This window comes from Carassius gibelio, chromosome B8, assembly GCF_023724105.1.
Source record: "Carassius gibelio isolate Cgi1373 ecotype wild population from Czech Republic chromosome B8, carGib1.2-hapl.c, whole genome shotgun sequence".
In the NCBI taxonomy this organism is placed as follows: Eukaryota; Metazoa; Chordata; class Actinopteri; order Cypriniformes; family Cyprinidae; genus Carassius; species Carassius gibelio.
In genome coordinates, this window is record NC_068403.1 from 22,048,472 (window position 1) to 22,074,543 (window position 26,072).

At 35.8% G+C, this 26,072-nt stretch overlaps 1 protein-coding gene and 1 non-coding gene across 2 annotated transcripts in view; both read right to left on the bottom strand.

The window, feature by feature from the left end:
- LOC127963773 (adhesion G protein-coupled receptor A2) overlaps positions 1 to 26,072 on the bottom strand; it is an 85,386-nt gene that overhangs the window by 23,969 nt on the left and 35,345 nt on the right. Inside the window, exon 2 of the mRNA XM_052563851.1 lies at positions 16,222 to 16,293. Within this exon, the coding sequence (XP_052419811.1) occupies positions 16,222 to 16,293 (72 nt within the window). The remainder of the gene's footprint in view (positions 1 to 16,221; positions 16,294 to 26,072) is intronic.
- Positions 18,598 to 18,701, bottom strand: LOC127964273 (U6 spliceosomal RNA). Its single transcript, XR_008155014.1, has one exon. It is a non-coding gene; the product is annotated as a U6 spliceosomal RNA (small nuclear RNA).

Genomic DNA, 26,072 nt, shown 5'->3' on the forward strand with positions numbered 1-26,072 from the left:
AGAAATAATGCTAAATTATGATTTATTGAGCATATACCTTTTCGTAAACTAAATGTTACTGGCTTTGTATAAAAAAAAGGCAAAAGCTATTGGATACATCCAGGCCCAACTTCCTGTTTTAACAAGAAATGTGTTCACACAAGACAGAAAACTGCACTCATTAAGTGCTTTCACAGGGTCTTTAAAACTCTGGAGCAGTTACGCTCAGTTGGGATCCACAAACTTTCGTGAACTTCACAAAAGGATTTATAAAGAATGATTTTTGATCCATGTCTTTAAATCACTCACAATCCAAGCCAAAGTCTGCTGAATAATTTCCCCAGCACATAGTTTATGATTTTCTTAGTAAGACCTTGATGTAAGAAAATGACAATAGGTATACAAACTTGCAGATGTTTAGACGGGAAAGCTATGACACACTTCAATCACTGACCTGAGACAGCATTTTGTAGTATTTCAACTCTTGATGGAGATATGGGGATTATATGGGACACTCTCCTACCAGCTGTGATGCGTTGAGTTATAATAATGAGTTAATAATGAGTTATAATATATATACCTAAAACGTATATAAATTAAAGGGAAAAAGAGACAAGACCATGCATTTTTTTTTCTAAAGGAATGAACTGATCGTCCCATTAAGCACTGCAAGTTTATTTCAAAATATGCAAAATCAAATTTTACAAAAGTATAAGTAGCTGCTTTTATTCACATGGTAATGGTGACTTCTATGACAGGATTGACTTGTTTGTAGATTTTTTAAAGTTAAAATTACACTAATTTGTGGCTAAATTTAACCTCAGAGCTCAAGGTTGATCGGTCTTGAAATAATTATGAATCAGTTGCTAAAAAATAATTTAACTGTATGTTTTACTTTTGGATCCAGATTGTTAAACTCGGTGTGCTCTATTTAGAATTTCGCAAATGAGATTTAATGTAATTGAAAATTGCCATTGGCAAGTGACTGTAAACTGTAATTTTAAAAAGAAACTGCAACATAACACATGGCTTAAGGCAAATTGCTAGAATGATACTCTGACTTAAAAGGGGGATGAAATGCTCATTTTCACTCAATATCCTGTTAATCTTGAGTACCTATAGAGTAGTACTGCATCCTTCATAACTCCAAAAAGTCTTTAGTTTTATTATATTTATAAGAGAAAGTCTGTACCGTTTTTTCCCGGAAAAATACAACCGGCTGGAGGCATGACGTGTGGGCGGAGCTAAAGAATCACGAACGCGAGTAGGCTTTTGCGTTGAGAGCGTCTGGAAGCTGTGACATTACCTTGAGGAAAAAAAACATCATCCAAAACAAACCATGGCTAACAGTCAGATTCAGCGTATATTTATGATCCAGAATCAGATCCAGCAACTGAAATTGAACAAGAGCAGCAGCAGCAATGACTACAGCAGGACGTCTCTATGTAGTATGTATTGAAACTGTATATATTTGCTATGATTAAGTTCCACTTTATGTCGTTTTTTTTTATTTTTTTTAGGTGTACATGTGGGAAGTGCAGTTTGATGCCGACATCGCATGTTGTTTACTTGATGTGCTTACGCGCCGATAGCTAAGTTAACAACACAGAGATATTTGAAGCAGTTTTACTCACCGCATGCGGTTCCAACACACGATCGTGACCCTTTTTCGTTGGGACTGCATCATCCTTAAGAAATAAACTATGTGCAAATCCGTTGTCAAACTGGGCCTTGTTTGTAAAACAAGCATCTTCGAAATGCAGGAAACAAACAAAAACACTTGCACAACTTGTTGATGCTCTGTAAAAATAAACTCCATCCACTGGTCCCTTAATGCTGTTATTTTTTTTTGGTCTGCTGTGCTTTGGTGATATTTCGCTCTCGCTCTGGTCAGTGATTGTCTCTGCTCTGCTCTACGGGCGCGCGCGGTCTTCCGGCAGAAGTGCCTCAGGACCCATATAAGGAAATTCCGCTTCATCTAATGTCACACAGAGCCATACTCGAAAAAAACTTTACGAAACTTGGGACAAACCGGAAGAGGTATTTTTGTTCCAAACTTCAAACGTACAACTTAATTTTTTCAACTTTGTCCATGTTTAGCATGGGAATCCAACTCTTTAACAGTGTAAAAAACTCTGTATGCATGAAATAGCATTTCAACCCCCTCTTTAATAAATAAGTAAATAAATAAATAAATAAATATTTCCTCAGTGGAAAGTTTTTTTTTTTTTTTTTTCTAACATGTGGTGTCAAATATTCCTCACATTAAGCCACCAAAACAACAACAACAATGATAATCTAATGTAAAAACTGTAAATTGATGGTGTTTCTAGCTTTTAATGTAGTGTCATCTTTTCTCAAATCTTTGTAAAAAAATTATTTTATTGTTATGTATGTATTTATATTACTTTATTTGTATTATTATTGTTTATGTTATTTATTTTGAAGTCTACCAGGGGTTGGGACGGGTTGGGATGGGTTCTAAATTTGCAGTTGCTTTTTTTGTTTTATACCACTGTTCCCAGAAGAAAATTTAAATAAACAGTTGCTAACAAAAAATATAGCAATTTGGTATATTAATATAGGAAGGAATATGGTGAGGTGTGTTGCTTCGTAGATTTAGGTGCATATAGCAGAAGCCATTTTGGTTCTGTATGTCATTTCCTGTCCCTGCACAGAAGTTGTTTCTCGTTTATTTTTACGGTTTCCTTTCTCTCTTATTTTTTATTTTTTTAAACATTGTTTTTTTCCCGTAGCGCCGGAGTCCTGAGTGGGGGGAGCGGACGTGACCCTGTGTAATGGCCACTAGCATACACATCGGACATGTTAAACAATGGAGTCCTTATAACGCTGCCTTGAAATTTACATTGACCCACTCCTACCCAAACAGGAAATCTGGATCTGCCTGTTTCTTATTTTTCCAACTCATTTCCTGCTTTTCCTCTCCTTCCTCAGATAATTGGAATAGTTTTCCTCTATCTCATCTATCCAGTCAAAGGCAACATTTCACTTTCATTTGTACCAAAATTATAGCAAATGATCATCCATTTGAAACCCAATTCACACATAAAGAATATAATCTGAGTATATGTGTAATACGTCAATGTCACCATTTTAATAATCAGATAAATGGAACCAATGTATTCATATCTAGTTCAAGACTGGCCAGTTTAGACTGAAATGTCTAGCATATTTTAAGAGCTAGAAATAAATACACATGTAATGTGAAGTCCAGACCATTTCCTTCAGATTTTTTTTTTTTTTTTCAGTAAACTCATGAAGAAGTGCACTTTTGAAGAGTTGCATTTCTGTGGTTAATGTTGATTATATATTTGTTCAATGTCAGAAGGACAGTTCTACGCCAAAATAAACGTTGAGACCGGAATTGTGGAAAATTGCTCAGCCTTGTGCTTGGAGCCTGTGCACTTCCAGAAATAAATTAGGTACATGTATTAAAAAAATGACCATTTATGCTTTTGGGATGTTGCTTCAGTTGGACTTTGGAAGGAGGTTTGCTGTCAAGTCATTTGAAAGGACCCAAATGTAGACGAAAACTAATGCAACAATCCAGTTTTAATTCAAATCTTTATCAAATGATCTATGCATGTGTATTTCCTCTGTTAGCCACAGACTGACCAGAATGATGTTTATATAAGAAACACAAAACAGTTGTGTGTATATATATATATATATATATATATATATATATATATATATATATATATATATATATTTGTGTGTGTATATATATATATATATATATATATATATATATATATATATATATATATATATATATATTTGTGTGTGTATATATATATATATATATATATATATATATATATATATATATATATATATATATATATATATATATATATATATGACTGCTTTGTGTTTTTTGTGATGGTTGTTCATGAGTCCCTTGTTTGTCCTGAATAGTTAAACTGCACACTTTCTTTAGAAAAATCCTCCAGATCCCTTACCAGCATGGACTTTATAATTTTGAGATCCATCTTTTCACACTAGGACAACTGAGGGACTCATACGTAACAATTGCAAAAGGCTCAAATGGTCACTGATGCACCAGAAGGAGACACGGTTGTTATTGTGCTTATTTGGCTTCAGGGAAACATGTAAATATCTTCTGCTGCTTCTAAAGGGCAATGGAAAAAAATACAGTGTTTAAACAAAAGAAGAAATACTTACATCTTCATCTTCATCCTGTTTTCATCCCCATTCATTTGCAGTGCTTCATGGGAGTGATATGCTTAATTCCTAATACTGTATCATTATCTATGATCCAACACTGTTTTTGTGATGGTTGTTTCTTGCTTGTTCTGAACAGTTACACTGCCCACTGTTCTTTCACAAAATCCTCTGTATCCTGCAAATTCTTTGCTTTTCCAGTATCTTTTGCATATGTGAACCCTGTATGATTTTGAGAGCCATCTTTTGATGCCACACTGATGACAGTTGAGGAACTCATACGCAACAGTTACATAAAAGGTTCAAACAGTTACTGATGCTCCATTGAGATGTGATACATTAAGAGTTGGCAATGAAAATTTTCTGAATGTGAAGACATGGGTAAATGTAACTTATTTTGTCTTCTTGGAAACACGCAAGTATCTTCTGAAGAGCAATAGTTCATGAAAAAAAAGTTTAAACAAAAAAAATTATCATTTTCATCCTGTTCAAATGTTTTCCCTCAGTTCCTCTATGGAGAAAATTAACTAGATTTTTACTTATGCAACCTAACTCTTGAACAAAACTGCTGAAATTTTGAAGCAATGTGCAGAAGTCCAACTATTAATATGTTGGAAAAAAACACAATTATTAATCAAAAGTCCTGCACATTGGGTCGGCACACAGTACTTTAAGAGTAGAGCACTGAAGCATTGTCACTAAGCCAGCAACAGTACAAAGAAACAGCTGTCACACAGCAAAGAGCTTATGAAGAGTTAATGAACACAGGACAATGACAGGCTATGTGTGAACACTGCTGCATGTGGGTGGACTTTGAGATCCAGTCAGTCTGGGCTGTAGGAAGGCAAAATGAAAAGGGTTTCTTGTGGACGTGAAAGAAGGAAACACAGGGAACAAATATAGAAAGTTGTAAATTCAGTTCAGCTGTGCATTTCACAGACACGGTAAAAATGTCCTCTTAAAACTATACCTCATCTGCTCTTTCAGCGATTTCTCAGTGTGAATGCACACTCTGTCACTCCATCCTGCTTTTCCGTTTTGTGAAAAGCCCAGACGTTATCGGGTCCCGCTAGCAACACAAACACACCCACACTAGCACACATACACACACTCACAAACACACCCCTTGCCTTGAGTTTATCTAATAGTCACATCTGGAGTCTATCAACTCCAGCGGTCTGCCCCCTTCTTCCTCACACACTCCTCTGGTCCTGCTTTGTCCCATTCTTTTAACACTTTATTCACCACGTTACTACTGGATATGAAGCCTGAGACAGCTCCAGCAACTGAATATTCAGTCCCTGCTGTTAGGCATGTTCATTGGCTCAACATCTCAACAAGAACTCAAAATGAACTCTGGAAGAAGAACTTGGACTTCTGTTGTGCTGCGGAGGAGTTTTGAGGAGTATTTGTGTAAACTGTGAGACGGATGTAATCTAGTCCGGTCAAACCATGTCTAGTCAAACTTGTATTATTATATTACAGCTTCTCAGTTTCAAGAATCATTCTTTCATTTCAGTTTGATATACAGGGACATGAATTTACTGAAAAGTGTAAAAAGTGTGGCACTTTGTTCAGTTCATCCCAGTCTGACACAGCAACGGTTCAACCAATGAGGTGAGAGTTCAAGAAACAATCATTTTTTGCAGGCTGGTTAGCCACTTATTGAAAGTAGTGCAGAAGAGATTGTTTCAGAGAAAGCGATAATTTATCATTTTTACAAATACTGGACCTTTTTATAATCAAAAAAACCCTATAAGTTAACCTAAAGAAACAATGTAAAAATGTGAAACTGTATTTCATGGCTCATTAATGAAAAGGGGTATTCTTTAAGAAAGCTGAAGTGGCCATTTACCACAGTTCAACTTAAATCTGACAAAGCATCTGTAATATGGTTTGCTATAAGTAACACGTAAAACAAACAGGGTTCAGGTAATATATGTTTCTGTTGATGCATGCGCATTCTGGATTCCCAGACATAAAAAAAACGTGGACAAACCATGCACTCTTGATCAATGTGAATGCCTTATGCTGGAATATGAGCAGTCATTTATTCCGTCATCACCCGGGTGCTAATAGCGCATGCGCACAGATGAGACCTGAACAGCACACGTCAATATGTATTTAAACTAAACTCATTTAAACTTTGTCAGTTTAAACATTTTAGAGCCAGAGGACACAAGATCGCACGCAGAGTGAGAAGATTTGTGCATGCGCTCATCCGAAGTGTGCAAACCCACGCCTCATCTCAGAACGCGCGCAAATATAAGCTCCTCTGAAGTATTGTGTTTAAATGGACAAATTCACACAAAAAAAAAAAAAGGTAAAAATGCTAGTTTTGGTAAGTATTCTACAGGAGACATCGCTGGCTGAACGTAGGCCTACTGTATCACTGCATTTTCTTAAAGTGACAGTCTTTATACTAATCGAACAGCAACAACAAAGAAATCACTCACAGCTCTTGATTAAAAAGGTTTTATAACTTTAATAAAGAACAATCTTTAATTTATACAGTGAAATATGTGATGCTGTTTTACATTCAATTTCTGTACCTTAAAATTAATGCTAGAAAAAAAAAAATCTGTTTATTTTATTTGCATCTTTACTCTGTTGTAGTGTTGTCAAAAGACCCGGTACTTCAGTACCAAGTCGGTAATAAGAAAATGAAAACGTCATGGTACCAGGTGGTACCAAGTACCCGGTCAACCCGCTTCTTGACGCATACAGCACTATGATTTCCGCGAGGCAGAAAACGTGGACGGAATCTCTAAATCCAGTCATGAAAATGAAACTTACATTTTAATATGGACAGTCACGGAATTTGTCAAAGTTACCATAAATTAATCAAATCAAATCTCCATATGGACCAGTATCTGTATGTTAATGGTATCTTAATTATAAGCCACAAAAGTTGGTTGAAATATGAATGCTGCATGTTCTGCGCATCTCTGTGTGAATGAATTAATGGTAGAGACATGCGGGTTTGTTTACTTCATAGACTGAAGCGTGTGACGCTTGCAGTAATTTCAGCATCTGCCGTCTCAATGAAGACATAAATACATAAACAACATCAGCATCACCAGTTCTGAGTCACTTCACAAGCATTTTACCGTTTCATTTAAGTAAAACCAGTGTCAATTTAAAGGTATTCACGGGAGCCCGTTAAAATAAAAGTTCATTTTTACATAAAGGCATTGTGCTAGAAATATTACAAATATTTAGTACAATGTATGTGATACTGCTACTACGGTTGAAAAAATGAATAAAAAATTATTTTTAAAGAAATAAATCACACAATATTTCTACCATGTTTTAATTTTAATAGCAAATCCCCTTAATTTGCCAAAAAAAATAAAATGTTTACATTTCATTAATTAAGAGACAAATTAAATTTGGGTGAAACTTATTTACTATTTTTCATAATTGTATTACTTGTAGAAAAACTTTAAACACAATTGTAAATAAGTATAAAGAATTACATTAGTTTTATTTTTAGTAATGAAAAGCTTTTTTTTTTGTTTGTTTATTAGCATATTTTTGTGTTTTGCTTTGGTACCGAAATTGGTACAGAGAATTGTGAATTTTCACTGGTATCGGTACCGAATACTGAAATTTTTGTACCGTGACAACACTACTCTATTGTATGTATTTGTGCTTTTGCTTGTAGTTAGATTTCTATAACCTTGAAACAAACTGAACATTGAAAAAGTTTAACCGTTCCACCCCCAAATAGATAGATAGATAGATATAGATAGATTATATTACCTGCAAGTACTTTTTAATTCTGTTTTCAAGATCTGAAGAACTCTACAAGTGTTTTAAATGCACTTTTATCACAAGGGCAGGTCAGATTAATAAAAATTGATTGTGATCAAGGTTGGACTAAAACACATCACAGACAGAAATAACCATATTATATATGCTTAAGATGTATTTTTGTCTCACTGAGATCTGTTTTATTTATTTCTTGTTTAAAGTATTATTCTCGAGTTAATCAATGAAGGATTGTTGGACTTTTAATCACATAAAAAGCTGATTGAATCCACATCTGTCCTTCTCTAGCTATGTTTATTAGGGAAAGATGGTTAAATTCACTGCCACTGCCACTACCCTTCAGATTTTATGAGAGGGCCATGAGCTTAGCAGTGACCAGCACACACACATACACACTCTGGATAAGCTCATATCCTTACCTACATTGGAAACAATGTTAATCTTAATTCCAAACACAGCATAATCTTAATTCCAAACACGAACCTACATTAAATTAAAAGGAGATGGTTGGGACATTCTCAGTAAACAAGCGTCTTTCTGTCTGTCTGACAAGCTATCGCATTGTATTGTATTGTATTGTATCTTATCACATCACATCACATTGTATTGTATTGTTTGTCTGTCTGTCTGAAAAGCTATCGTATTGTATCGTATCTTATCACATCACATTGTATTGTATTGTTTGTCTGTCCGTCTGTCCAGCTATCTACTGTATCTTATTGTATTGTATCTGTATCTCTGTCTGTGTTTATCATATTGTATTGTATCATATCATGTCTGTCTCTCTGTTTGTCTATCTATCGTATTGTGTCATATCATATCTGTCTATTTATTATATTGTATTGTATTGTATTGTATTGTATCATATCGTAACTGTCTGTCTTGCTATCTGTTGTAGCGTATCAGTCTGTCTGTCTAATCCATCCATCCATCCATCCATCTATCGGATATTTCTTCTACATTATAAAAGACAAAATAGACACTAAAGGGTCAAGGTCTCTCTCTCCTTCACTCCTCTCTTTATGAAAGTACATTTTGCTCCTACTTTTTCCTTATCCTGTTCACTCTATCAGCTTGTAAATCTTCATTCTCTCTCTCTCATTATTCTCATTAGCTGTGCTCAAATCAGTGCTGGACAGGCCGCTGTGATCTGTTCACACACTCTTTAGGGTCGCCGCTCGTTAGCAGGGGCCAGCCTCATTACAGGATGTGTGTGTGTGAGTGTGTACGTGTCTATGTGGCTGTGTGCCGTTTTAAGGGACGGCACTGGGTGGAAAATGTAATTTAGTAGAGCAAGGGAAAAAACGTGGTTTTGGCTGAGTGTGTGTATGTGGGTTCAGGTGAAAATTGCTCTTTTCATATAACATGCTTGTGAGTATGTGAAAGAAAGCCAAGACAACACTAAGACACACTTACACAAACGCACACTAACATGTGGCCTTCACAACATCCTACAGCAGCCCGCTGTGTTCTATAAGGGTATAAAACAAACATGGCTAAACATCGCTCTCGTTGGGTGGTTTGGCGAGCTATGAAGGACTTCTTTTCTTTGAGGAGGTCTGCTTTAATGAAAGGGAGGACTGTGTGAGGAGCTACCAGAGAACCAACGCCAGCCTCTTCTCCTGCCCTCTGGCACTACAGTAATACTGCAGGCCTTATAGAGGCACATATACTAAAGGGAATCAGTTTCATAATGTCTAAGAGTGTGAAAACTCCAGAGAGAACATGCTAGTTGTGTCAGACCTGAGGGATGTGCACTGAAAGGTCAGGATGCCACGTTATGATGAAGGAGACTCAGTAACAACAATAATAAATCTCTTTTCATTACTGTTATTTTACCTCAAGTTCAGTTATAATGTTAATCGAGGTGCAGCATTGATATATAAATATGGTTGGTGCTGTGCTAATATGTCATAACTGTGACATGTTCCAAATGAATGGTTTTACAGGGAAAAAAATTGGGAAGGAGCTTTGCATTTGTTTACAACTGTTTAAAAGTCTGCAGTCAGTCAGATTTTTTTTCTAATACTTTTGTTCATCAAGAATGCATTTAATTTGTTTTGTTTTTTTAAATAAATCAATACTGTTATTCCATAAGAATGCATTACATTTGTTTAAAAGTGACATCAAATACTTTTATGTTAGTACTATTTAAAATAAGTGTTGTTCTTTTCAATTTGTTTAAATTCATTTATATTGAATTCGTTTCCATTCAGGAATGGATTATGAAAAAAAAAATGTGTCAGCATTTCCACAAAAATATTAAGCAGCTCAACTATTTTCAACATAATGTACTGTGTACTACATAATAATATATGATAATAACCAGAAATGTTTCTTGAGCAGCAAAACAGATCCTTCTAATTCTAATCATTCTAACAGTAGAATGATTTCTGCAAGGTCATGTGACACTGAAGACTGGAGTAATGATGCTGAAAATTCAAAAATCCAATAAATAAAAAAATCTGAATAGGCAAAATCCTATTTAGAATGATCAATTCCATATAAAGGTATTTAAAGGGATATGAGAGAAATGATTCTATCAGGGATTCAGCCTCACCAACCCGTCACATGAAGCAGGTCACTCTCACCTGCCTACGAATCACTGCCACCTGTCTCTGCCAGTCAAGCTCCCTTTATCCCTGCATTCTCCCTCTGTGTCTCTGTCTGGTCTCGTAGCTTCAATGCTGACTTTTCGGACTGCCTGTATGTTTGCTGGCCAGCATGCTCCAACCAGGATCACATCTATATTATCAAACGCTCCTAAGCTCCGTTGTTTCCCTTGGCTCATCAGTGGGAAGAAACAGGACATTACCTTGATAAGCTAAGCCCTTGAGTCTTGCCTGCTAACAGTATGCATCCCGTGGGGACTCCTTCATTAATAAACCTGTTGTTTGTCACACATCCTTGTGTCTCCAGAGTATTTGCTGACATATTCCTTGTGCTTCCCTGTTGTTTTAGCATATACAATGTTTTATACAATATTAAAACAACAGTTGATACAGGATGTCATACGCTCTATGGCGAATGCATTTGTGCATGTGCTCTCCATCGGTTCACTGAGGTTTAACAAATCAAATCTGGCCTGTGACCTAAAATGAGTTTGACGCTTCCAAATTAAATGAAATAATCTGGAGGATTCTCTTCCATTATTTCACTCTGCTATGTGTGATTTCACAGGAACGCCCAGCTTAAAGAGTATATACATACTGTATACAGAGAAAAAGCGAGAGAAGGGGGTGACGGCTGTTTAGAGAATATTTAGAGCCTTGAAGCGACGCCAGAACCGTTTGAGAGAGATTTCCATAATAGGTTGCACAGCACACAGCACATGGGATGAGAAAAGCACAGCCAGACAAAAAGACAGAGTGCTGCAGTTTTCTTTCGTGTCATATCGATAACATATGTGTCATGATAAAGAATGCTTTGACATCACTTCAGTGAAATACTGCTGCACTGATAACACACCTCTTTGAATTGAGGGAGAGGGAAAAAAAGAACATTGCAGTAGATATTTCAGCAGTCAGATCTGTGATTGATATTAATATAATAACACTCCTAGACATGAATGTGACACAGGCAGCCGTTTTTGGGCTATAGAGAGAGTGAAAATATGAACTTGTCCTGAGATGACTGCTGTACAGACCGCACAGATAAGATAAACTTCAGCAGCATGTTACGTTAAACACACACACACACACACACACACACATACAAGCTGGAAACAATGAACAGGGATATGTGCGCACACACACTGAACCGTTGTATTAAAACAAGAATAAACAATAGAGGAGTACACGTACACACATCACACAGACCTGTCACTCCGCAGGAGGCTGAGGCCCAGGGCATGCTGGGAAATTTGTTTGTTATGATGAATTATACAATCGACTATAATCAGGTTCTCATGAGCAGAATAAACTGATTTAGTACTTCGAACTTTACAGCCCTTGTGATAAAGAAAGAGTACTTATTACGGAAATAAGGAACATACTTAAGTGCGAACTGAATGTAAAGTTTTCTAAAATGTATCTGGTTGTTTAAAAAGTATTGTAGATTAAAATGTTTTAATAAATGCAATTAGCTGAGCTTTAGAGTACTAGAGAGTCACATATAGAACTTATATAAACCTTACCCTGGACCACAAAACCAGTCTTAAGTGTCAATTTTTCAAAACTGATATTAATACACCATCTGAAAGGAGAAACATTAAGCTTTCCATTGATGTATGGTTTATTAAGATCTGACCTGATCTGAGTATTTGGCTGAGATACAACTATTTTAAAATCTAGACAAAAAAAAATCTAAATACTTTGAAAATCACCTTTGAAGTTGTCCAAATGAATTCTAAGCAATGCATATTACCACTCAAAAATTTATTTTGGAAATATTTATGGTAGGAAATTTGCAAAACTACTTCATGGAACATGATCTTTAATATCCTAATGATTTTTGGCATAAAAGAAATATCAATAATTATAAAACATACACGTTTTTTAAAAATATATATTTAATAGCTTAAAATTTAATAATGCTAAAAATATACCCCAGTGACTTTTTGTTTTGGTCCAGGGTCACATATGTCTGTGAAATGTGATTAAAGTGTACTGTTGAATGTATTGACTAATATTTATGGTAAACTAAAATATGCTTTGATGTCATGTCATGTATTTAAATACATTTGTAAATATACCTTTGTAATGATGAGGTTACCAGTAAGTATATTTAAAATATATTTACATGCATATGCATGTACATACATATTATTCATGCAAGTAAATATATTTTAAATGTAATAGTGAAAAACACGCTACAGTTCAATTCAGTGCTTTAATATGTTAACCAACACATCAAAATAAGTGTACTTATTTTCTAGCATGACAAAAGATTATGGAAGCACTGATTTAAAGTGTACCTATGTAAACACTTTTAAATGTGTACTTAAGTGTGTTAAGAAAGATAGACATGAAAGTTTTCTCTTTTAAGTACACTTAAGTGGCCTATTATTTCATTAATATTATACTTTTTGAATTTATATATATATAATTGAATATATATATATATATATATATATATATATGCTTAATAAACCTCCAACAACATTAAAAAGACTGCATAAACTTTCTTGGGTCAGTTTTGACCCATTGAATATAAACATTATTTGACAACTTCATATTTTTTTTCAACATCAAAACTTTTTTTTCTTTACTAAAAACTTTTTATTTTATTTTTTTATTTTATGTAAAACATTTCTGGGACCCCTAATGCAAAAGGAAGGTTAAGATTTTTAGCACATGACAAAGAGCATATTCAATACTATTATGCACACTTTTTCTCACAGTGGATTATGACATGATATATTTATCTTCTTTTGTCTCCTCTATTATCATAATGCATTCAAATCGACTCTAAAAGTAAGAATTTACCACCTGGAAAAGTACAATAAAATTCTGTTGAAATCAGATTTGGAAAACAACTTCCAGTTTTTCTCATTCAGAAATGTGATTATTGTTGTGTGATGTCACACTAACATGTGATAAGATGATTCAAAGACAGGCGAGTAAAACCCAGTAACTGATTATTCGTTCATAATCACACACCTGAGGAATAAATGCTGTCGCTGCATAACATTGCTTGGAGACACATGTCCAAAAGCAAATGCTTGAGTCATCTGCCTGGCAATTGAATGTCTTTACAGAGTGAAGTCAGTGATATATATGAGGACAGAATATCTCACATCTGACGTCGATTGGAATGTAGCATTAGAACTGTAGTGGCCAAGGATATTTTGGGCTTCCTTTTATTTTCCTTTAACATCCGTTGCCATACCATTTTTGTGTCATTTTTTTTTTACAGACCTACTGGATAAGGAACGCGTTTTCAGTTTTGTGGATACAAATATTATACATTGACCTTATTCTACATCCCTAATCTTACCCAATACCTAAACCTAACAACTACCTTACTAACTATTAATAAGCAGCAAATTAATAATTTATTCTTAATTAAATTGCCTTAGTTAAAAGTTAACAAGTGTTACCTATTCTTAAGTGTTACCGTTTTATTTACTAGTGCTGTCAAACGATTAATCGCTGTAATTGCTGTAACAGTACAAAATTGTCATGTTAATATAATCTTTTAAAAAAAGTCAAAGTCTCAGTAAATCTTAGGAATTTATGATCTAGGAACAACAACATCTAATTTACTAACCAAAAATGTAGCAAAAAAAAAAAACTTTTGTATGCGACACAAAAAAAAGAGTTTTTGATAAACATTTAATGTCATAATGCTTAAAAAAAAGCAAAATACAACTCGTTTCTTATCCTTTTCTTAATAAAACATTGTGGGTTTTTTTCTCAGTTAATACAAGTTGAAAAATAATTTATGTGGTACTAATAAAGAGTTAACATCTACAGTTTTATATCTACCCAAACAGCGCCCCCCCCCCCCCCCCCCCCCCATTCTATAGCCTAGTTTAACTACAGTCCCAGGTACGAGTGCCTGTTTGCGGGCACAGCTCCAGTTTCTCTGACCTTTGACTTCCGCAACTCCCCAGGGGTCTTGTCTGCACTTGCAAAAACAAGCAAATCAGATCCTTTTACCCCAAACAAACACCTACACACAGAGAGCAGCCCTGTCTTACACACACACGGCTAATCACTGCACACGTGCACACATGAGCACGAGCGCACCAACGTGCACACAATAATGACCTAACACACACACGCATTTAACACGTGTTGCCACATACACTCATAACAAACACAATTTACGATTAGAAAATAAGTCTTAGTCCACTAAAAATACTTTGGTATTATGTTTTTTTAGCCATAGTTCCAAGTTAACACGAAGGCTTCAAGTAGAGCTACAAAACCGCTTTAAATAGAAAATAATGACCTGTTGCAGCTGTCAGTTTTATACACCGATACTGCAGGTCAATCAGCAGCACAACATATTTCTTCCTCCTTCAGTCCCAGGCAGCCTCCTCTCCTCCTCCTCTATTATCTGAGCAGTTCTTCACAGAGTGATATATGGAGGTGTAATGAGACTCTTTCTGTGATAGTCTTGTGTACCGACTCCCCCTCCCTACTGTAGCATCACACTCACGGAAAACAGCACACAACTCCCTGCCAGCGTTAACTTCAGTATTCAGTATGAAATCAGAAAAAAATATTTTCAATTACTTTCAGAATAATGTAAAATGCTGTTGATTTTGACCATATTTGAACTTGTTCATTGTATTTAAAGCTGAAGCATGCAAATATTTGGTTAAAAGATGAACGAAAAAACTTGATCTGTCAATCTCTAACTTTGTTTTCGAAGTGGGACTACTTTTCTGATCAGATGTACTTTTGTTTATGCATCAGTGATGATTTGCTGAAATTCACGCAATCAATACTTTACGAGCAAAAACAAGTGAAAGTCAGTGAGATATGAGATGAAACACTGGATATAATTTGCCATATACAGTACAGACTTAACAGATTCTGTCACATATAATATAAATATGCTTAATTTTATTTGAAACATATACTGTATTAAGAATATATTGGTTTAAAAATAACCCAAAATACTGCTTTAAGGTTTAGATGAACATGCATATGAAAGATTTAAATAGTGATAGGCTTTGTGGTTGTACTTTTTTGTACACTATTGTTCAAAGGTTTGGCGTCAGTAAGATTGAAAAAATATTTTCACTCACCAAGGCTAGATTTACTTTGTCAAAAATACAGGAAAACAGTATATTGGGAGATTTTATTGTGATTTAAAATAGCTTTTATATTTAACTATAAAATAAAATGTGAATTTTCAGCCGCCATTGCTCCAGTCTTTAGTCTTTCTTATTATTATCAATGCTGAAAACAGTTGTGCTACTTAATATTTTTGTAACAACTTTTATATATTTTTTCAGGATTCTCTGATGAATAAAAACAGCATTTACTTGACAGACATAATTTGCAACTTGTCTTTAATGTCAGTTTTGATAAATGTATTCCTTGCATCCTTCCTGAATAAAAGCATTAAAATCTATAAAAACATATTGCTGATGCCATGCTTGTGTTTTTATGTAGTTACCTTATTCTAAATCCATTATTAGTGATTTTACATGTTATTTGAGTAATCGTTTACAAATTTTAATGTTTTAGCATTTGACTCCACAAATGAATCAAAAAGCCCAACCCTAGACACCCATCAAAGAAACCACTAAGCCTTGCAGTGGGGATGAAGATGATGAAGACAAGAAAGAGATTTACTTACAGCTTCTCGAGGGAGTACAAGCCAGCGAAGGAACCATTTTTCAGGACGCGGATGCGATTGTTGCTGAGATTTCTGTAAAGAAATGCAAAAGCAAAGATGAAATCTCAAATCACACATTCACAGACAGCCATTTAAAATGAAATCCACTCGTGCATCCAGTGAAAACAGGCCTCACTCACACACACTGTCATAGAGGCCCTTGCCAACAAACATGCTAAACCAAAACACACACATGCATGTCCAACAAAAACACGCATGTACAGTAAACACCCTGACACAAGCGTGCTTATATGCCCAGGCATCTCAGACACACACATTCGCCAACACTCACACATATTTTTCATTTGCTGCCTACAAAACCATGACCACTGCATGACATTCTGCTCTATACAACAAAGAAATAGTAGTCTGACTGTAGAAGAAACCTATGGTTCACTTCAACGCTTTCATTTCTATCATGAAGAATCAAAAACATAAGATATAAGGGAAGATATATAGATATTTCTTATTTTTTAATTAAATGAATGATTTACTGCTTAAACATAATGGTATTGAATTAGTATTATTGTCCATTTGGGTGAAGAATATGTTTTTTTAATATTTGTAACTGGTAATACAAAATTTATATTGACTACATAATTGAATGTATGGCCTTTGTCATTATTTTGAGTTGAAATACTTTTAATGAGTTTATGAATTGAGCCAACATTGCTAATACATTTTCTAATGATTCTGTAATGTAAGACGCATGACAACGGAGTGGGGATCCATTTGCAGCAAGGTCAAAACAGGCAGGGTCCAGAAACAGCAAAAAGTGACAGCAGAGACAAGGCAAAAAGAGTAATCCAGATACACAACCAATGGTCAGGGCAGGCAGCAAATGATCAAAAACAAGGAAATAGTCCAGGATCAAAACACAATAATCAGGAAACACAGAAGGCAAGACAACGGGAGGCTAAACATTCAATCATCAGCAAAGTCAGAGAGTGTGTGCGCTACTTTTTTTGCAGATTGCAGAGTTAACTGACACTTACGAAAGCCTGCAATCTTTTAAGTTTCACTTTTGCTCTCCTTATACCTAATCCATCTTCTGCACAGTGCCATTGTCAGGATGCCATGGTAGGCAAACATAAGAGATCCGCCAGAACCGTCTTATAGCACTTCTTCATCTTCACAAAATTCTTGTTACAACATTGTATAGATGACATTGTCTCATTTGATGTTCATAAGTGTCTTTATATTGCCTTTGTAGCTGATAACAGAAAATCAGTGAAGTGATACCAATTGCATTACGAAAAATCTCTATGATTAGCCTGTTTTCGAGCTTCCTGCTTGAGAATTTCTGTCCCATGAATGGATGACCAAAAAAAAAAAAAATAATAATAATATATATATATATATATATATATATATATAAGGATGTGAATACATCCTTAAAGTCCTTCTAATGTGAACTGATAATGAGATCTGATGAACAACAGGTGATTGTAACAGTGTCCAGGCAGAGGATTATGGGAAATAGAGTCCGGGGTGAGTGGTAAAGGGTACAGGATGGGATGCCCTCTAGGGGAGGTCGTGAGAACTCCAGCTAGAGATCGTGACATATGCAAGTTTGAGCAATGTGCAAGTGCAAACAGTGTTCATTTGAACTTTCTATTCATCGAAGAACCCTGAAAAAATAAGTTATGATCTGGGTTGTATTTCCGTTTGTCTTGTATAGTTTTATTCATGACTTATTTCATGAGATATATGTTTTATTAAAATATAGTTTAGTCAGTGCATTAAACTAGAGGCTCTTAACTGATCCATACTCAAAATCAACCACAGATCCATTTAACAGGGCTGTGGTCAGCAAAGATTTAGGAAAAATAGTAGTAAATGCAATTATACATTGAACATTTGAGACATCAAAATCAATTGGCTTATCAAGTTTTATGAGAAAATGCTTCCCAAATCTTTTGTTATTGACATAAATGGAGTGTAAAATGCTGGAGTAATGGTACTTTTTTTATTGTACTTAAGTGTTATTTTTCCATGTAAAGTGAGTGAAGTGACATTCAGCCAAGTATGGTGACCCATACTCAGAATTTGTGCTCTGCATTTAACCCATCCGAAATGCACACACACAGAGCAGTGAACACACACACACACTGTGAGCACACACCCGGAGCAGTGGGCAGCCATTTATGCTGCGGCGCCCGGGGAGCAGTTGGGGGTTCAATGCCTTGCTCAAGGGCACCTAAGTCGTGTTATTGAAGGTGGAGAGAGAACTGTACATGCACTCCCCCCAACCACAATTCCGTCTGGCCCAAGACTAGAACCCACAACCCTTCGATTGGGAGTCCAACCCTCTAACCATTAGGCCACGACTTCCCCAAAAAGATGGAGCGCTTCACGGATTTGCGTGTCATCCTTTCGCAGGGGCCATGCTAATCTTCTCTGTATCGATCCAATTTTAGTATATGTGCCGCCGTGGCCGCCGTAAACCGACACATTGTACTTTTAATTGATTTACATTTCTGAAGAAAAAAAAAAACAGTACTTTTTATTTTTTTAAACTGTATTTCAACTTAAAGCATTTTATTTCCTTCCAACTTATGCACATGAAATGTGGTAAACAAAAGCTCAAACATGCATGCTTGACATGCAAGAACCAGTGATGTTTGTTTTTCATCCTTCAAGTGCATGCAATTCAGCTTCAATCATAACTTTCATCACAGAAATTTCTGGCTTCAAAATATATATTTTTTTTTTCTGAAACTCATTGTTTGGGTTCATCTGAGGAAAGTAAGTCATATGGCATGGCATAATGGTGTAAAGAATGTAAGTAAAACACGGAGCATTTTGAGTGGTCCACTGTGATGCATTTGAACTGTTGTTGTACACACTTGACTAGATGTTTTTGGCCTGTGCCATTGCATTATGTTTTGTTTTTCACCTTTAACCAAACCTTTTTATATCTGATAAAACATTTTATTAATCACCTTGCATTGAAAAGATTATTAGAAATGATGAAACAACCGAGAGTCACGTGACGTGCTCATGAACCTAGTCGCACTTGAGTAGAGTCCCATACGTTTGGCCCCTTTTTGCAGATTTTTTCGTTTTATTTTAAGCTTATTTCATTAACAACACTTTTCTTAAATGTCTGGCAATCGGAAGCAGCAAGAGATGTCTCCGTCGGCTTCTCCGATTAAGAAGAAATGTAAACCACCGGCACCGACCACAGATGATATGGTGGATAAGATGGCGAATACTGTTGCGCACTTTGAGGAGATTCTAAGATCTGAGTTGTCAGCGATGCGGAACGAGTTCGCTTCTCACATGTCAGTTGTTCAATCGCTATGCTCCAAAATGGATCTTCTTACAGGGGAGATGAGAGAACAAAAGAAAGTTGTCGCGGATCACGATAGGCGAGTAGCAGCGCTCGAGCAACAGGTTGTTGATTTACAGGATCGCAACAGGCGCTGCAATCTGCGTCTGGTTGGATTACCTGAAGGGTCCGAAAAGGACGACCCTTTGGGCTTTTTGAAGAGATCGCTGCCGGCGTGGCTCCCGTCTCTGACAGGCAAAGAGATTGAAGTGGAACGAGCGCATCGCGTGTACACAAGGCTCTCCTCAGATCGCGCTAAACCACGGGTTTTTATCTTTAAATTGTTGCGGTATACGGATAGGGAGCTCATTTTGCGGGCCGCCAGACTTCATGCCCCGGTGAAAACATCCGACGGAGCAACGCTGTCTTTCTTTCCAGATTTTTCGCCGGCCACCGCAAAAAGAAGAAGTGCATTCGCGCCAGTAAGAAAGGAAATGAGAGAGGCAGGCATCCAGAATTTTCTTCTCTATCCTGCAACGCTGAAGGTCATTCTCAATCAGGGTGAACCTAAATTGTTATATTCCCCAGAAGAAGCAAGAGTGTTTTTCAGATCTCATTCATCCTCCAATTCTCACTGAACTCCAGCTGGGCGCTTGCTATCTAATCGGAGAAGAGATGCTCTCAGGCGACCGTGTCTTTCACTGTTTACTCTAATATTTACTTCTGAACTTATAGTTACTATATAGTTTCATTGAACATACAGTATCGCTTACTGATCACGGTGGTATAATATTTATGTTCGTTGTATTTCTTCTTGCTTGTTTCAATTAATGAATTAATTTATTTTTTATTATTTTTATTTTTTATTATTATTATTTTATTTATTTACTTATTTATATATATTTTTTTTTTTTTTTTTTTTTTTTTTTCACTAAAGATACTATCTAGTCAAAATGTGACTTTGGGGCCAATGTTGGTGCTTCTGTAATGTGCAGGTTTTTGTTGACGCCACGGATCATATTAAGGGGTGGTGGCAGATCAAGGTTCGTTCTTGGTTTGGTCTGCCATAGTTCATGGAAACATGTTAATATATTTTTGAAAACTGATGGGAAGGGTGGGGATGGGGGGTGGTTTGATGGTAGACTCAACTGGTTTTGTTTTCAAATTTGTATGTTGTCTTATTTTGTAGTAATGCTGTTTGATACCTATGACTGACCTTAATATTCTAAGTTGTAATATTAATGGCCTAAATGGCCCACACAAACGTACAGGTTTTCTGGATTTTTTGCGAAGGAGAAAGATTGATATAGTGTTAGTTCAAGAATCCCATTTGAAAGAGGAGGATGTACACAGGTGTAATAATAAGTTTTATGAAGTAGTATCTCATTCATCTTCGGATGCTAAAACCAAGGGTGTTCTAATATTGGTGCGGAGGACGTTAAATATTACTATTTTAGATAAAGGTTGTGATCCAGACGGTAGAATAACACACATAAAAACAATAGTGGAGAATAGGAATATTGTATTTATTTCAGTTTATGCCCCTTGTACTCCTGAACCTACTTTTTTCTCTGTTTTGTCTTCCTATCTTTTAAAATTTTCAGATTTTGAAATTGTATTAGGTGCAGACACCAATTCTGTAATGTCGCATATCCTAGATAGATCTGGACCAAAGGAATCACACTCTCAAGCCTTGTGTTCTGACAAACTTAGGCAATGTGTAACCTCGTCTTCATTGGTGGATACTTGGCGTTTACTAAATCCTTCTGCTAAGTCTTTCACTTTCTTTTCTGCTACTCATAAATCCTATTCACGAATTGACTATATTTTCATTTCTACTTCTTTATCTTCAGCTGTTTGTGATGCCGATATCTGTTCCTTATCTTTGTCTGATCATGATGGAAATTTGTGCAGATTATCTTTGATCCCTCGACCGTCTCGTGCGACTAGATGGCGATTTAACCCTAAATTGTTACAAGATGAAAACTTCTGTAGTCAATTCAGAAATAATTTTGCTGAGTTTATTGAAATTAATCAAGGCTCAGTGGATGATCCACGAACACTTTGGAATGCAGTTAAAGGATTTATAAGGAATAACTCAATTTCATATGCCTCTTTCCTTCAGAAAAACAGACATAAAAAGATAGTTGAATTGGAATCACAGCTCCAGAATCTGACTAGAGACAATCAGCGTTGTTTCTCACACAATACACTCAGCAAAATCATGGCGGTTAGATCCGAGCTTAATTCATTACTGCGATCCAGGGCAGAATTCCTGATTCAAAGATGCAGGCAGAATTATTATTTTCAAGGAAGTAGACCTAGCCACCTTTTAGCTTTAAGAATACGTAACAGTGAAAAGTTTGCTAATATCTCAGCAGTGAAATCCCAATCCGGGCTCATTGTGACAGATCCAAAAGACATTAATATTTCTTTTCATTCTTTTTACTCTAACCTCTATACTTCTTCTGCTGTTGGTGACCCTGACACTTTTGCATCTTTTCTGTCCAACCTTGATTTACCTAGGCTGTCAGATTCAGACTCTGATTACCTGGCTGAACCGATTACCCTTCAAGAGCTGGAGTCAGCAATTCGATCTATGAACAAGGGGAAATCCCCAGGTTTAGATGGTATTCCTGTCGAATTGTATATTACTTTTTGGTCGGATTTAGGCTCCCTCTTGTTAGATATGATAAATTTTTCAGTTACTCAAGGTTCATTTCACCCGTCTATTAATATAGCTGTGATTTCTCTCTTGTTAAAAAAAGATAAGGATCCGACTTCCTGTTCTAGTTACCGACCTCTCTCTTTGATAGGGACTGATGTTAAATTATATGCCAAGGTACTATCTCGTCGTTTAGAGAAATATATGAACAGACTAGTTCACCATGATCAAACAGGGTTCATTAAATCTCGCTCAGCATCAGATAATTTACGCAGGTTATATCATATTATTAATTCAACTAATAGTTCGTCCTCCCCTTGTGCAGTATTATCTCTAGATGCAATGAAAGCTTTTGACCAGCTAGAATGGAACTATTTATGGGCGGTTCTACAGCATCTGGGTCTAGGATCAAGTTTCATAAACATGATTAAAGTTCTGTACGCCAATCCAGCAGCCTCTGTTCTCACAGGTTCTGTCTGCTCTAACCCATTCTTTATACATCGAGGTACTCGTCAGGGTTGCCCGCTTTCTCCTCTTTTATTCGCCTTATCTTTGGAACCCTTAGCACAAGCGGTCCGACTATCTGAAACTATTTCTCCCATAAGTATAAGGAATACTCATCATCATATTTCTTTATTCGCAGATGATATCTTATTGTTTCTGGAGAAGCCGTCACATTCTATTCCCCATGTATTGAATTTATTTGACCATTTTGGATCTCTCTCTGGGTTTAAAATTAATTGGAGTAAGTCATGTCTACTTCCCCTCAATTCTAAATTTGATCCCATTTCCCTTTCTGTATCTATTCCAGTAGTTCCAAACTTTAAGTACCTGGGGATAGATATTTTTCCTTCCCTGCAAGAAATTATTTCAAAAAACTATAGTAGTATTCTAGGCAAAATATCCTCAGATTTAGAAAATTGGTCTCGTCTTCTTACTTCTTTTCAGGCTCGTATATCGGTGATTAAAATGAATGTTCTCCCACGTATTAATTTCTTCTCTTCTATGATTCCTCTTGCTCCACCAGTTGGTTACTGGAACAAACTTGATGCATGTGTTTCACGGTATATATGGGATGGGAAACGTCCTCGTATTAAACTGACTACTTTACAACGAAGTAGATTACATGGAGGTCTTTCTTTCCCTAATTTTAGATTGTATGCCCAAGCCTTTTCCCTCCGCCCTTTATCAGTTTGGTTTGACCCTGATGCTTCTGAATCTTGGAGAGCAATTGAGGAATCTATTGTCTATCCATATAAATTGAAGGATCTTGTTTTTTCTGGGGTTCCGCTTAGGCAGTGTAAATCTAGGTTTGGTCCCATTGTAACCCATCTCCTTTCTACATGGAGGGATGTTGAAAGACGTTTACAATTAGTTGAAATTTGGCATAAGCATACTCCAATTTTTCACAATAATAATCTTTTGTCAGGCAACACTCCATTCCATTGTCCGCAATGGACTCATCACAAAGTAAATACTCTGGGAGATATTTATGATGATAGTGGTTTACAATCCTTTCAGAATCTCAAAACTCAATATAATCTGCCAGGCACTTCCTTTTTTATGTATTTGCGCATTAGGTCAGCCCTGCGGGCATATGGGGTGCCCTGGAACTCTCAATTGCCTATTCACCCTTTGCGCAAACTAATCCTTCCCTCTGAGGAATCTCCTTCCTCTGCTTCAGTCATCTATCTTTTTCTTCTTGAGCATTCTTACAAACCTCTATCTATTACAACTGTTTGGGCTAAGGATCTTAATGAGGATGTGCAGGTTTTATTCTCAGATCAGATATGGGGAATGTTTAAACTGTCTTCTAAAAACCCAAACCACCAAATTATTCATTGGACATTGCTGCATAGGGTTTACTTGACCCCACTGAAACGTTATCATATGAATCTGTCGTCTTCTCCTAAGTGTGTTCTCTGTCCGCAAGGACTTTTAGGCACATTTTTGCATTTTTTTTGGGAGTGCCCCTCTCTCTCTCCTTTTTGGATTCAGCTCTCACAGGACCTTTCTTATTTGTTGGGTACTGAGATATGTTTGTCTCCACGTCATTTTTTCATGAATGATTTTTGGGACCTCACCTTGTCTGTCCAACAAAGATGTTTACTGTTAGCTGCTCTCACTGCAGCAAAAAAGTTGCTAGTCAATCGTTGGAATCCTCCTCACACAATGGACAGAAGAACCTGGGCGGTTTATTTGTTAGATATTATCTCAATGGAACTCTCAACTTCTCGTATACATGGATCTAATGTGAAAACTGTTAATTTATGGCATTCATCTTTTAATGTCGTATCATCTTTTCTAAAATCTTTGTAAGAATTATTTTATTATATTTTATGTATTAATATTACTTAATTTATTTATATTATTGTTTATTTTACTTTATGTATTTATTTATTATTTTTCTTCTCTACTCTTTAGTCTACCAGGGGGTGGGATGGGTTGGGATGGGTTCTACATTTGCTCAGTTGCTTTTTGTTTTCTGCTGTTGTAAACAAAAGAAAATTCAATAAACAGTTGTTAACAAAAAAAAGAAATGATGAAACAACCTCTCTATTGTTATTTTTACTAGGTTACTTGATCATGATCATGAATTAAAATTAAAAATTGTACTTGTTTAGTTTTACTCAAGTAGTTTTTGTCCAGATATTTCTACTTTTAATTTAGTAAAATCTTCGCTCAATAACTGTACTTTCAGAATTTTGGGGTACTTTTTACACCCCTATAAAGTTTCATTACAAAAGTTCATTACAAAATCATCTGTTACTTGGCAGAAACACATTAATTAGACAGATGTCCACATGATAGGCTATATAAAAACCCCTCCTTCTTGAAAGAAGTAATGAACAAAACTACACAAGGTGAAAGAAAATACAGCCCAGACTACTGTATATACATATACCCAGTAATATATATATCTTTTAATGCCACTTTTGATATATAATGCATAATTTTCTAAAAAATGTTTGTTTTGCTAAAAAAGTTCCCATAGATGTACTCTGAGTTTCTATTGAGATGTGGTGTTTCAGCAGCAGAAGAAAGGAGGAGAGAGATTGTGTGAGAAAGGATGCTGCCCAAACACGAGTTCAGCGAGCCGACAGCCACGAAGACAGCGGCATCAACTTCAGCCATCAGACCAGGCTGTTTTCAATTAATCTTCACGGCTTAATGGAGGGATGGATAGGGCGAGGGAATGAGGAAGAGGAGGGGGAGGAAGCCATAATCTTGATAATCACAGTGGATACATTTTTACATCAAAAGGAAGTCGAGGTCCACATCAAACGAATGCTCGGCTCTTTCCATGACAATTATCTCTTTCGCCATTGGCTAATGGGCCTGAGACCAGAGAGAGTCTTATCAAAAGGAAGAGAGGAAAGAGAAGAGGAAGAGAGAGAGGGCTTTGGATGGTTGTATGGGAAAATCTCAGGAGGAAAACAGGTTTACTAATTTAAACCCAGAAGTTGTAGAATAAAATAAAATGTGAAAAAAAAACCAATATACTTTGAAAATATTTTGAAAAGTAAAAAATAATCTTAAAATATAAATTATAAATCATTAAAATGTTGGAACAAAATAGATTTAAATAAGTTTATGAATATTTTTATTGGCAACTTTTATTTATTTTTTATCTTTAAAAATTCAATATTTAAATTATTGAATAATATTTGAAGGGTAGGCCTACATTATAATGTTTTATTCTATTATTTACTTATAATGATTTATAGCATTAATAATTAAAAAAATATACATTTTTCACATAGTTCAAATACTGAATACACACACACACACACACAGAGAGAGAGACACATGTTTGTTTTTGTGAAAAGTGGCGACATCCCATAGGCGTAATGGTTTTTATACTGTAGAAAC